Raw genomic sequence first — 13,110 nt, forward strand, 5'->3', positions numbered from 1 at the left:
GTCCACGCCCCCCCTACAACCCACCCTCCCATCCTGGCACCTTCCCCTGCCACCACAGGAATTGCAAAACCTGCGCCCACACCTCTTCCCTCACCTCCATCCAAGGCCCTAAAGGAGCCTTCCACATCCATCAAAGTTTTACCTGCACATTAACCATTGTAATTTATTGTATCCGTTGCTCCCAATGCGGTCTCCTCTACATTGGGGAGACTGGACACCTCCGAGCAGAGCGCTTTAGGGAACATCTCCGGGACACCTGCACCAATCAGCCCCACCGCCCTGTAGCCCAATATTTCAACTTCCCCTCCCACTCTGCCGAGGACATGGAGGTCCTGGCCTCCTTCACCATCGCTCCCTCACCACCAGACGCCTGGAGGAAGAACGCCTCATCTTCTGCCTCGGAACACTTCAACACCAGGGCATCAATGTGGACTTCATCGGTTTCCTCATTTCCCCTTCCCCCACCTCACCCTAGTTCCAAACTTCCAGCTCAGCACTGTCCCCATGACTTGTCCTACCTGCCTATCTTCTTTTCCACCTATCCACTCCACCCTCCTCCCTGACCTATCACCTTGATCCCCTCCCCCAATCACCTATTGTACTCTGTGCTACTTTCTCCCCACCCCTACCCTCCTCTAGTTTATCTCTCCACGCTTTAGGCTCTCTGCCTTTATTCCTGATGAAGGGCTTTTGCCTGAAACCTCGATTTTACTGCTTCTCAGATGCTGCCTGAACTGTTGTGCTCTTCCCGCACCACTAATCCAGAATTAGTTTGGAGGTAGGTGAGCACTTTGATGATAGTGACCACAATTTGATTATGTTTACAATAGCAATGGATAGGGATAGATATATCACAAGGAAAGAGGTACAGCTGGGGAAAGGCAATTATGATGCAATTAGGCAAGATTTAGGATGCATAGGATGGGGAAGGAAACTGCAGGGAATGGACACATTTGAAATGTGGAGCTTATTTAAGGAACAGCAACTGCAGATCCTTGATAAGTATATACCTATCAAGCAGTGAGGTAGTTGTCGAGAGAGGGAGCCATGGTTTACTAAAGAAGTTGAAGCGCTTGTCAAGAGGAAGAAGGCGGCTTATGTGAGGATGAGGTGTGAAAACTCCATTAGGGGGCTTGAGAGATATACGTTAGCCAGAAAAGATCTAAAGAGAGGGCTAAGAAGAGCCAGGAGGGGACATAAGAAGTTGTTGGCGGATAGGATCAAGGAAAACTCTAAGGCCTTCTATAGGTATACCAGAAATAAAAGAATGACTAGAGTAAGATCAGGGCCCGATCAGGGCCAATAAAAGACAGTAGTGGGAACTTGTGTGCGGAATCTGATGACATAAGGGAAGTGCTTAATGAATATTTTTCATCTGTATTCACATTGGAAAGGGCAATGTTAGTGAGAATATGGAAATACAAGCTACGAGATGACATGGAATTGCGGTTGACAACGATGAGGTTTTAGCAATTTTTGAAGATCTGATAATAGATAAGACGCCTGGGCCGGATGGGATTTATCCTCTGATTCTCTGGGAAGCCAGGAAGGAGATTGCAGCGCTTTTGGCTTTGATCTTTATCTCATCATTGTTGACAGTAGTAGTGCCAGATGACTGGAGGATAGCAAATCTTGTTCCCTTGTTTAAGAAGGGGAGTCGGGACAGCCCTGGTAATTATATGCCAGTGAGTCTTACTTTGGTTGTTGGAAAAGGTTATAAGAGAGAGGATTTATAATCATCTGGAAAGGAATAATTTGATTAGGGATGGACCTATCCTTCACAAAACCACAACATGGTTTTGTGAAGGGTTGGTCATCCCTCACTAACCTTTTTGAATTCTTCGGGAAGGTGACAAAACAGGTGGATGAAGGTAAAGCAGTTGGTGTGGTGTACATTGACTTCAGTAAGGCGTTTGATAAGGTTCCACACAGTAGGCTATTGCACAAAATACAGAGTTTTGGGATTGAAGGTGACTTAGCGGTTTGGATTAGAAATTGTCTAGCTGGAAAAAGACAGAGGATGATGGTTATTGGGAAATGTTCATCTTGGATCTCAGTTACCTGTGGTGTGCCACAAGGATCTATTTTGGGGCCACTACTTTGTTATTTTCATAAATGATCTGGATGTGGGCATAGAAAGATGGGTTAATAAATTTGTGGATGACACTAAGGTAGGCAGAGTTGTAGATAGTGCCAAAGGATGTTGTGGGTTGGAGAAATGCAGAAAAGTGTGAGGTAGTTCACTTCGGAAAAAGTAACCGGAATGCAGAGTACTGGGCTAATGGTAAAATTCTTAGCAGTGTGGATGAACAGAGAGGTCTCGGTGTCCAGGTACATAGATCCCTGAAAGTTGTCACCCAGGTTGATAGGATTTTTAAGAAGGCATATGATGGTTGGCGTTTATTGGTAGGGGGATAGAGTTCTGAGCCATGAGGTCATACTTCACCTGTACAAGACACTGGTAAGGCCGCACCTGGAGAATTGCGTGTACAGTTTCGGTCACCGCATTATAAGAAGGATGTGGAAGCTATGGAAAGTGCTCAGGGGAGACTTACTCGGATGTTGCCTGGTGAGGTCCTACGAGGAAAGGCTGAGGGAATTGAGGCTGTTTTCATTGGAGAGAAGAAGGTTGAGAGGTGACTTAATCGCAACTTATAAGGTAATCAGAGGGTTAGATAGGGTGGACAGTGAGAGCCTTTTTCCTTGGATGGTGAAGGCGAACATGAGGGGACATAGCTTTAAATTGAGGGGTGATTGATTTAGGACAGATATTGGGGTAGTTTCTTTACTCAGTAGTAGGGGCGTGGAATGGCTGCCTGCAACAGTAGTAGACTTGCTGATGTTAAGGATGTTTAAATGGGCATTGGGCATACATGTGGATAATAATGGAACGGTGGAGGTTAGATGGGCATCAGATTAATTTCACAGGTCGGCGCAACATCAAGGGCCAAAGGGCCTGTACTGTGCTGTAACATTCTATGATCTATAACAAGATGTGGGTAGCTGGTGAGTACTTTTTATTTCAAGTAGACTTATGATTACCATAATACCATAGACTATAAAGATATTGGAACACAATTAGGCCATTCAGCCCATTGGATCTGCTCCACCATTTGATCATGGCTGATATGTTTCTCAACTCTATTCTCTCGCCTTCTTCCCGTATCCCTTGATCCCCTCGCTGATCAAGAGCCTATCTCTGTCTTGAGTATACTTAATGACTTGACCTCAACAGTCTTCTGCAGCAATGAGTTCCACTGATTCATCAACCTCTGGCTGAAGAAATTTCTGGAATAATAAAATTCTACAGTGCAGAAAGAGACCAATTGGTCAGTCAAGTTTGCACTGATCCTCTGAAGAACATCCCACATAGACCCATTCCACTACCCTATCCCCATTACCCAACATTTATCACAGCTAATCTCTTATCAGCAATGGTGTCTATTTTCATTTCCATTGCATTGTTCAACTTGCAGATTTCTCAGCTCATAACCGGAAAGGTTTTGTTTTGTTTATTCTGAGCTGTGATTCCTAGAGGCTGAGTGTACACATTCCCTCCTAGCTAAACTTAATTTAGCCTTCAGCTATTCTGCATGTATCTGAATTTGCACCAAGCTCTGCTCCTTAACTACTGACCACATTAGCTCTTGGTCAAGCAATGCCTCAATTTTTAAAAATTCTCATCTTGTTCTCAAATCCCTTTGTGGCTTCCCCATTCTCTATCTCTGTAATCTTCTTCACACTCCAACCTCTGCACTTCTGCCCTCTTGAACCTCCCCAGTTTGAAGCACTTCATCAATAGTGGCCATATCTTTCGTTATCTGTCACCAGATCTTTAAAATTCCCTCCCTAAGTGCTTTTGCCCTTCTCTCTGAGTCTGTAAGAAGCTCCTTAAAACTAGCCTCTTTGAGCAAGAGTTTGCCCTGAACTGATGTGGTATGATTCATACTTTGATAATTTTCCTGTGTTGACAATGTTAAAGATGTCTTCTCAATGCAAGTTGAATGAATTCCAATATGTTAAAATTTGATAAAACCAAACTATTCATGGTTGTCATACATTCAACCTAGAGATTTTGATTTCTTGCTTTAAAATAAGATTTTTTGAGAAGCGTGACAGCTGGGCAACCAAGCTGTGAAGATTTATATTCTGTGCCCTGCTGGTTCATTACTGTCTGCAGCAGCAATTAAAGTCAAGAGACATGTCAAGGTTGACGAGAGCAAGAGGCCAGACCGGTTAAAGGGGGAGTTGGCAGTGGGCTCCAGGAGGGGGACTGTAGCTGGCTCAGGGCATGTTGGGGTATTGAACAGAACACTGAGGGCTTTGTCAGGCATCAGTTTTGAGCATTAGAGTTAAGATCAGGATTCAGATTAGGGATGGGGGTTTAGATCTAGCGTTGGAAGAACGATGGGGTGATTGGAATGGTTTCAGAATCACGATTTTGGGATCAGGAACAATTTCTTGGTCAGGGTTCTGGGGAGCAGGATGAAGCAAGACTTGGTTATATTGCAGAAAATTGATATCAGTGAGGAGAAGTTGCAAAAAGATATGACAGGAGGGGACATGGAAATGGTGTCAATTTCTGTAATGTGAAAAGCAGATAAGCCTTCTGTTTGAGATTCTGAAGACATTAGCTTAACCTTGACTGCAGTTGCCCTTCAAACACAAAGCAAACTGCAAGGAGTAGAGATTTCACTCGTCAATCTGAGAACACGTTGTCTGAATATTACAGACTGTGTGATCCTGTCAAATTATTTTAATTCATGCTAAAGATCTGTCTTATTTGCAGGTGCTTATCTTGTTCCCTATTTCATCCTGCTTCTTATCATTGGAATTCCCCTGTTTTTCCTGGAACTTGCAGTGGGCCAAAGAATAAGGCGTGGGAGTATTGGTGTCTGGAACTACGTATGCCCCAGGCTGGGCGGCATTGGATTTGCAAGTTGCATTGTGAGTACCATCGCTGAATGTTGAGAAGCTGTTAAAACTGTAGATCTGATTTGACTTTTACAAGTAAAGGCATTGAGATTAAAGAAAAGGAAATCATGTTTAACATTTAAAAATTACATTTTAGGCCTCATCTGGAGCCTTGTGACTAATTGTAGACTAATTGTACTTTAGAAAGAATGTCAAGACTTTTGGAGGTTAAGGAGTGGTTTTACTAAAATGTTTCCAGCGATGAAGGACTTAGAATCATACAGCATAGAAACAGGCCTGTCAACCAATAAACACCAAACTAAACTAATTTCATTTGTCTGCACTTGCTCTATAGCCTACTGGGCCCTGGCATTTTAGGTGCTCATCCAGATGCTCCTTAAATGTTGCAAAAGTACCTGCCTCAACTGCCCTCTCAGGCAGCATGTTCCATATTTCTACCACCCTCTGGGTGAAAGGTTTCTTTCTTCAAAACCACTTACATCTCAACTTATGTCTGTCTGGTCTTAGACGTATATGCCATCAGGAAGAGATTTATATATCTCAATAAGATTCTCCCCACTGCCACCTCTGCTCCAAGGAAAATAAACCTAACTTATCCAGTCTCTCCTCATAACTAAGACTTTTCATGAATCTCCTCTGCACCCTCTTCAGTGTAATCACATTCGTCCAATCCATGTGGTGACCAGAACTGCACACAGTATTCCACCTTGGGCCTAACCAATGTTTTATAAAGGTGTAACAAGACTTCCTTGCTCCATATTTTGTATCCTAGCTGATGAAGTCAAGTATCCTGTATGCTGCCTTCACCCTGTCCAACTGTACTGTCACCTTCAGGGATCTGTGAATTTGTACACCCAAGATGCCTTTATTCCTCAGTACTCTCTAGAGGCTTATTCATTGTGTACGTCCTTTCCTTATTAGACCTCCCAAAATGCATCATCTCACACTTATCAGGATTAAATTTCATCTACCATTGCTCTGTTCAATTGACTGTGTGATCAATATCAGACTGTAGCCTGAGACTATCCTCTGCACCATCAACATGCACCAATTTTGGTCATCTGCAAACTTTTACATTCATATTCAAGTCGTTAATATATAAAATAAACAGCAAGGGTCCCAGCAATAATTTCTGTGGTACACTGCTGGTCACAGTCTTCTGATCACAAAGGCACCCCTCCACCAATACATTTGTCCAGTGTTTACAAGTCAGTTTTAGATCCAGTTTCCCAATTTGCCTTGGATTCCATGGACTGTTACATTTTGGCTGAAAATGTGTTGCTGGAAAAGCGCAGCAGGTCAGGCAGCATCCAGGGAACAGGAGAATCGACGTTTCGGGCATAAGCCCTTCTTCAGGAATTTTGGACCAGCTTTCCATGTGGGATTGTGAAAGGCTTTACTAAAGTCTTTATATATCATGTCAACAACACCTACCTCATCAATGTATTTTGTCACTATTTCAAAAACTCAATTAAATTAGAGAAAATCTTCTCCCTTTTGCAAATCAGACTATCACTGATTGATTAATCCTGTTGCTCAGATTTTTTTCCAATTATTTCCCTCCCGGTGATGTATAGACTAACTGGTCTGAAATTACCTGGCCTATCCTGCTGCCCACCTTGACCAAAGGAACCGCATTATCGATCTGCCAGTCATCTGATGCTTCATCTGCAAACAGCAAAGTATTCGCTATTTCTGCCAGCGCTGCAGCAATCTCCTCCCTTGCCTCCCATAGCAGCCTGGATATATCTCATCAAGTTATGTCGAGAGGCTGGAGAAACTAGGATTATTCTTTTTAAAGCCAAGCAGATTAAGAGGAGATTTAAAGATGTTAAAAATCACAATGGCTTTTAATAGGATAAATGGAGAGAGTCTGTTTGAATGGTTAGGAGAATCAGCAACCAGAGACCACACATTTCATTTGCTTGAATACAGGATCGTAGGACATAGGAGGAGAAGTAGGCCTCTCAAGCCTGCTCCATCATTCAATGTCAGTCAAAGAGTGTGGTGCTGGCAAAGCATAGCCGGTCAGGCAGCATCCAAGGAGCAGGAGAGTCAATGATTTGGCATAAGCCCTTCATCAGAAATGAGGGGATGGCCCGGGGTGGGGCGGGGAGGGGCGAGGGTGGAGGGGGTGGAGGTAGCTGGGAATACGATAGGTAGATGGAGGTGGAGGTGATAGTGATAGGTCGGAGAGGAGGGTGGAGCAGATAGGTGGGATAGTTCAGGAGGATGGTGCGAGTTGAAAGGTCTGATGTGGGATAAGTTGGGAGAAGGGGGAATGAAGAAACTGGTGAAATCTACATTGATCCATGTGGTTGGAGGGTCCCAAGGAAGAAGAAGAGAGAATGCCTAATCTTTCATAATTCCGTAGACCAACCAGCTTCTGAGAGAAAAAATGTCTTATTTGCATTTTACAAGAGGGCCCTCTTATTCTTAAACAGTCTTTTTTCCTAATTGTACTCTCCTTGGTAAGGGGAAGCATTCTCCTGGTAGCTACCTTGTCAAGTCCCTTTAAGATCTTGTATGTTTCAAATGTTTGCGTACATTTCTTTCCAAGATGATCCCTTCATCCCAGGGTTAAGCTGAGTGAAACTTTTTTAAACTACTTCTAAGCAAGGATTTTTTTTTCAAATAAGGGCTCCATTTTTGTACACAGTACTCCAGATGTTGTCCCACCAATGTCCTGTGCTGAGTTTTATATTCTCTTTCCAATTTGGAAATGAACCAAAAGAAAGATGAGAGTTTTTTGATGCAGCACATTGATTTGAAATGTGTTGCCTGAAGGGGCAATAAAAGCAGAATTAGTGCTATCTTTAAAAAGAGAATTGGATAAACACTTAAAGTAAGAAGATTTACAGAGGAGTCAGGCTAGTTGTATAGATTTTTGAAAGTACCAACTTTGGCTTGATGGACTGATTTGCCTTGTGTGCTGTACCATTCTGTAAGTGTGAGGTGATTCACTTTGGTCGGAGTAACCGGAATGCAAAGTACTGGGCTAATGGTAAGATTCTTGGTAGTGCAGATGAGCAGAGAGATCTCGGTATCCAGGTACACAGATCCTTGAAAGTTGCCACCCAGTTTGACAGGATTGTTAAGAAGGCATACAGTGTTTTAACTTTTATTAAAAGGAGGGATCGAGTTCCGGAACCATGAGGTTATGCTACAGCTGTACAAAACTCTGGTGCGGCTGCACTGTGTACAGTTCTGGTCACCGCATTATAAGAAGGATGTGGAAGCTTTGGAAAGGGTGCAGAGGAGATTTACTAGGATGTTGCCTGGTATGGAGGGAAGGTCTTACGAGGAAAGGCTGAGGGACTTGAGACTATTTTCGTTGGAGACAAGAAGGTTGAGAGGTGACTTAATAGAGACATAGAAGATAATCAGAGGGTTAGATAGGGTGGACAGGGAGAGCCTTTTTCCAAGTATGGTGATGGCAAGAACAAGGGGCCATAGCTTTAAATTGAGAGGTGATAGATATAGGACAGATGTCAAAGGTAGTTTCTTTACTCAGAGAGTAGTAAGGGTATGGAATGCTTTGCCTGCAACGGTAGTAGATTCGCCAACTTTAAGTACATTTGAGTCGTCATTGGACAAGCATATGGATGTACCTGGAATAGTGTAGGTTAGATGGGCTTCAGATTGGTATGACAGGTCAGCGCAACATCGAGGGCCGTAATGTACTGCGCTGTAATGTTCTATATTCTATGTAATTTGAACTGCAATTCCAAGGTCCTGACTCATGCTTCGGTCAGTCTGAGTCTGATCCAACTGCTTCTTGTTACCAGTCTAACCCCATGCTTTCACTCACTGCCTATAATATTCTGGAATGTTTCTTCAATTCAGATCACCATTTAAATTTCTCAGTAAATTTCCATAATCTGAATCAGCTCCAGTTTGCCAGAGAGAGAGTTCCTCTGGGCAAAAATATTTTCAAACACTTTAAAATTAACTTTGTGGCCATTTTAAATTTGTCACCATCTTAGTTTTTTGCAAATGTAAACCCTCAGAATTTTAAATTGAGAAATATCTGTGTTACAAAATGTTTTTTATCGTCAGTACTCTATCCAGGACCTATTTGTTTAGTTGAAGCAGAAATCTTAATTTACAAGGCCTTGATTTCTTTTTGTCAAGCACTCAATCTGACTGACAACTCCAGGGGAAATGTTTCAATTTAATTCAGTCATTATACTGTTTCATTTTTAATAATGGTGAGTTGTTGTGCTGCTACTGTACTGGACTAGGTCTATTCAGTCCATTTCGTCTATTATTGTTCACCCAACCTGAGACTGGTTAAACTATTGCCACTGTTGCAATGTTCTAGCTTTCGGTATCCCAGTCCTCACAGCTGGGCTGTTTGACAAACTAAAGTTCTTCTGAAGCAAAAACAGAAGGTGCTGGAAAAGCTCAGCAGGTCTGGCAGCACCTGTGAAGAGAAATCAGAGTTAATGTTTCAGGTCCAGTGACTCTTTGCCAGAACTTTATAAAGTACTTCTGCGCTGTAACAAATCAATGATTGTTCCTGTTCTGATGCAGGCATGATATGAGAAATGCTCATAATGGCATTCCTTACCTGCATCTCTTTGCACTCTCCTCTGTCTCCTCCAATTCCCACTTCTCCTCTTTCCTCCACATCCTTCTCACCTACCGATCCCCAACCCAATGTCTTCTATCAATCTGTCCTGATCTCCCTTCTGCTTTCCTCAGTCCCCTTCTCCTTTTCCTAATTATCCTGTCTCCCTCATTCTCCTCCCTTCTTGCTGCTGTGACCATCATTCAGACTGAACTCTCTGTTGTCTCTCCCTAGGTCTGTTTCTTTGTTGGACTTTATTACAATGTTATCATTGGCTGGAGTATTTTTTATTTTTTTAAATCATTCCAGTCTCCCCTCCCATGGAGCGAGTGTCCTCTTATCACCAATGGTAGTGTTACCAGTAAGTAAAATATTCAATTTTGAGGCTTGTTATTTGTGTTTCCTCAGTACTCCCTCCTGTCAATGTTGTGATTCAAGGTCAAGTCTTTGCTCTCCTTCACTTGTTTAGCTTAAGCCAATGGAACAGCTTGCTTGAGGTAAAAATGTGTAAAAGTCATAATTTGTTTTCCAACAATACCAAAATAAGAATAGGAAACATTTGTGTCAATCAATCATCTAATAAGAATTGAAAAAAATACAGTTAATGAATAAACAGGTCAGAGTTTCTCAGACAATGAACGTTCTCTGACCCATTGGATTTGTTATGCAACACTAACCAGACAAACTGAAACTGGGGTGACTCGCCCTCCAACAAGGTGTTTCTGATCAAACTACGCTCTGCCCCATTGAGTTTCTTTTCATCACACCCCACTCCATTGGTTCCCACGCTCACTGTCTTTTCCCTCAGTTTGGATTCCCTTGTGTCAATTAGACACTGGTGTTCCATGTTTCCAGAAACACTTCCTCCAGCACAGTCCTGTGATCCAATGTCTGGATGTTGCTGGATGAAGTAAGTCACATTAACATTTACAATGAAGTTGGTGATGGCACTCACTGTGAATATGTATCTCGCTCTAGTTGTGGAACCAGAATGTGAAAAGAGTTCAGCTACTACCTACTTCTGGTACAGAGATACTCTGAACATTGCCAATAACATCAATGAAGGAGGAGGTCTGAACTGGAAGATGACTCTGTGTCTCCTATCAGCTTGGTTCCTTGTAGGATTGTGTACGATCAAAGGTATCCAGTCATCTGGTAAGGTAAGACCATCAGTTTCAGGGAGACTGCATAGAGGGAGCTTTGCTGTGTTGAACTCACTGTTGTATTTGTTCTGGGAATGTTTAATGTGATAGTATGGAAGGAATTTTATTCTGTGTACAGCAGTAAAATTCTGAAAGTTGGTGAAATCAACAATTAATTCACTGATTTGATAATGCCTGCACTGATTTTCAGTTGTCAAGATAATAGTTCTTGCCACTCATTAGATATAGAACATAGAACAGCACAGCACAGAACAGGCCCTTCAGCCCACGATGTTGTGCCGACCACTGATCCTCATGTATGCACCCTCAAATTTCTGTGACCATATGCATGTCCAGCAGTCTCTTAAATGTCCACAATGACCTTGCTTCCACAACTGCTGCTGGCAACGCATTCCATGCTCTCACAACTCTTTGCATAAAGAACCCGCCTCTAACATCCCCTCTATACTTTCCTCCAACCAGCTTAAAACTATGACCCCTCATGTTAGTCATTTCTGCCCTGGGAAATAGTCTCTGGCTGTTGACTCTAACTATGCCTCTCATTATCTTGTATACCTCAATTAGGTCCCCTCTCCTCCTCCTTTTCTCTAATGAAAAAAGTCCGGGCTCAGTCAACCTTTCTTCATAAGATAAGCCCTCCAGTCCAGGCAGCATCCTGGTAAACCTCCTCTGAACCCTCTCCAAAGCATCCACATCTTTCCTATAATAGGGCAACCAGAACTGGACACAGTATTCCAAGTGCGGTCTAACCAAAGTTTTATAGAGTAGCAACAAGTTCTCACAGCTCTTAAACTCAATCCCCTTGTTAATGAAAGCCAAAACATCAAATGATTTCTTAACAGCCCTCTCCACTTTGGTGACCATTTTAAGGGATCTATGTACCTGCACTCCAAAATCCGTCTGTTCCTCTACACTGCCAAGAATCCTATCCTTAATCCTGTACTCAGCTTTCAAATTCGACCTTCCAAAATGCATCACCTCACATTTATCCAGGTTGAACTCCATCTGCCACCTCTCAGCCCATCTCTGCATCCTGTCAATGTCCCGCTGCAGCCTACAACAGCCCTCTATACTATCAATGCCTCCAACCTTTGTGTCATCTGCAAACTTGCTGACCCATCCTTCAATCCCCTCATCCAAGTCATTAATAAAAATTACAAACAGTAGAGGGCCAAGGACAGAGCCCTGTGGAACACCACTCACCACAGACTTCCAGGCAGAATATTTTCTTTCTACTACCACTCGCTATCTTTTGTTGGCCAGCCAGTTCTGTATCCAGACAGCTATGTTCCCCTGTATCCTATTCCTCCTGACCTTCTGAATGAGCCTACCATGGGGAACCTTATCAAATGCCTTGCTGAAGTCCATATACGCCACATCCACAGCTCGACCCTCATCAATCTTTCTAGTCACATCCTCTAAGAACTCGATAAGGTTTGTGAGGCATAACCTGCCCCTCACAAAGCCGTGTTGACTGCATTTAATCAAGCCATGCACTTCCAGATGGTCATAAATCGTAACCCTCAGAATCCTTTATAACACCTTGCAGACGACAGCCGTGAGACTTACTGGTCTGTAATTGTTGTGGATTTCCCTATTTCCTTTCTTGAAGAGAGGAATTACATTTGCTTCTCTCCAGTCTTCGGGTACATCTCCAGTGGAGAGCGAGGATGCAAAGATCTTCGCAAGTGGCGAAGCAATTGCATTTCTCGTTTCCCAAAACAGCCGAGGACAAGTCTGGTCCGGGCCTGGCAACTTGTCAATCTTAATGTTTGACAAAATTTTCAGCACATCAGTTTCCTCTATCTCTATCCATTCCAGCATTCACACCTGCTCTTCAAAGGTTTCATTCACTACAAAATTTGTTTCTTTCGTAAAGACAGAAGCAAAAAACTCAATTTAGGGCTTCTCCTACCTCCTCAGACTCCACACACAAATTCCCTATGCTATCCCTGATCAGCCCTACTCTTTCTTTGACCATTCTCTTATTCCTCACATAAGTGTAAAATGCCTTTGTGTTCTCCCTCATCCGTTCTGCCAAGCCTTTCTCGTGCCCCCTCCTGGCTCTCCTTACTTGCATTAAGAAGCCATTTTGTAGTTAGTAAAAGCATGCATTAAATGGTTGCTCCTGACAACAGTCTAAATCCAGATTTTAGATCCTCAATCGCACCCCGGTAATGATTAGATTAGGTTAGATTACTTATAGTGTGGAAACGGGCCTTTCGGCTCAACAAGTCAACACAACCCGCCGAAGCGCACCCACCCAGACCCATTCCCCTACGCATGCACCTAACACTATGGGCAATTTACCATGGCCAATTCACCTAACCTACACAATTTTGGACTGTGGGAGGAAACCAGAGCACCCGGAGGAAACCCACGCAGACACGGGGAGAATGTGCAAACTCCACACAAGTCAGTCACCTGAGGCGGGAATTG

At 43.1% G+C, this 13,110-nt stretch overlaps 1 protein-coding gene across 1 annotated transcript in view; it reads left to right on the forward strand.

Moving 5' to 3' along the window:
• LOC122564240 (sodium-dependent neutral amino acid transporter SLC6A17-like) overlaps positions 1-13,110 on the forward strand; it is a 93,481-nt gene that overhangs the window by 68,566 nt on the left and 11,805 nt on the right. Inside the window, exons 3-5 of the mRNA XM_043718938.1 lie at positions 4,790-4,947; positions 9,743-9,869; positions 10,487-10,668. Coding sequence (XP_043574873.1) covers positions 4,790-4,947; positions 9,743-9,869; positions 10,487-10,668 — 467 coding nt within the window. The remainder of the gene's footprint in view (positions 1-4,789; positions 4,948-9,742; positions 9,870-10,486; positions 10,669-13,110) is intronic.

Source organism: Chiloscyllium plagiosum, chromosome 28, assembly GCF_004010195.1.
Source record: "Chiloscyllium plagiosum isolate BGI_BamShark_2017 chromosome 28, ASM401019v2, whole genome shotgun sequence".
Lineage (NCBI taxonomy): Eukaryota > Metazoa > Chordata > Chondrichthyes > Orectolobiformes > Hemiscylliidae > Chiloscyllium > Chiloscyllium plagiosum.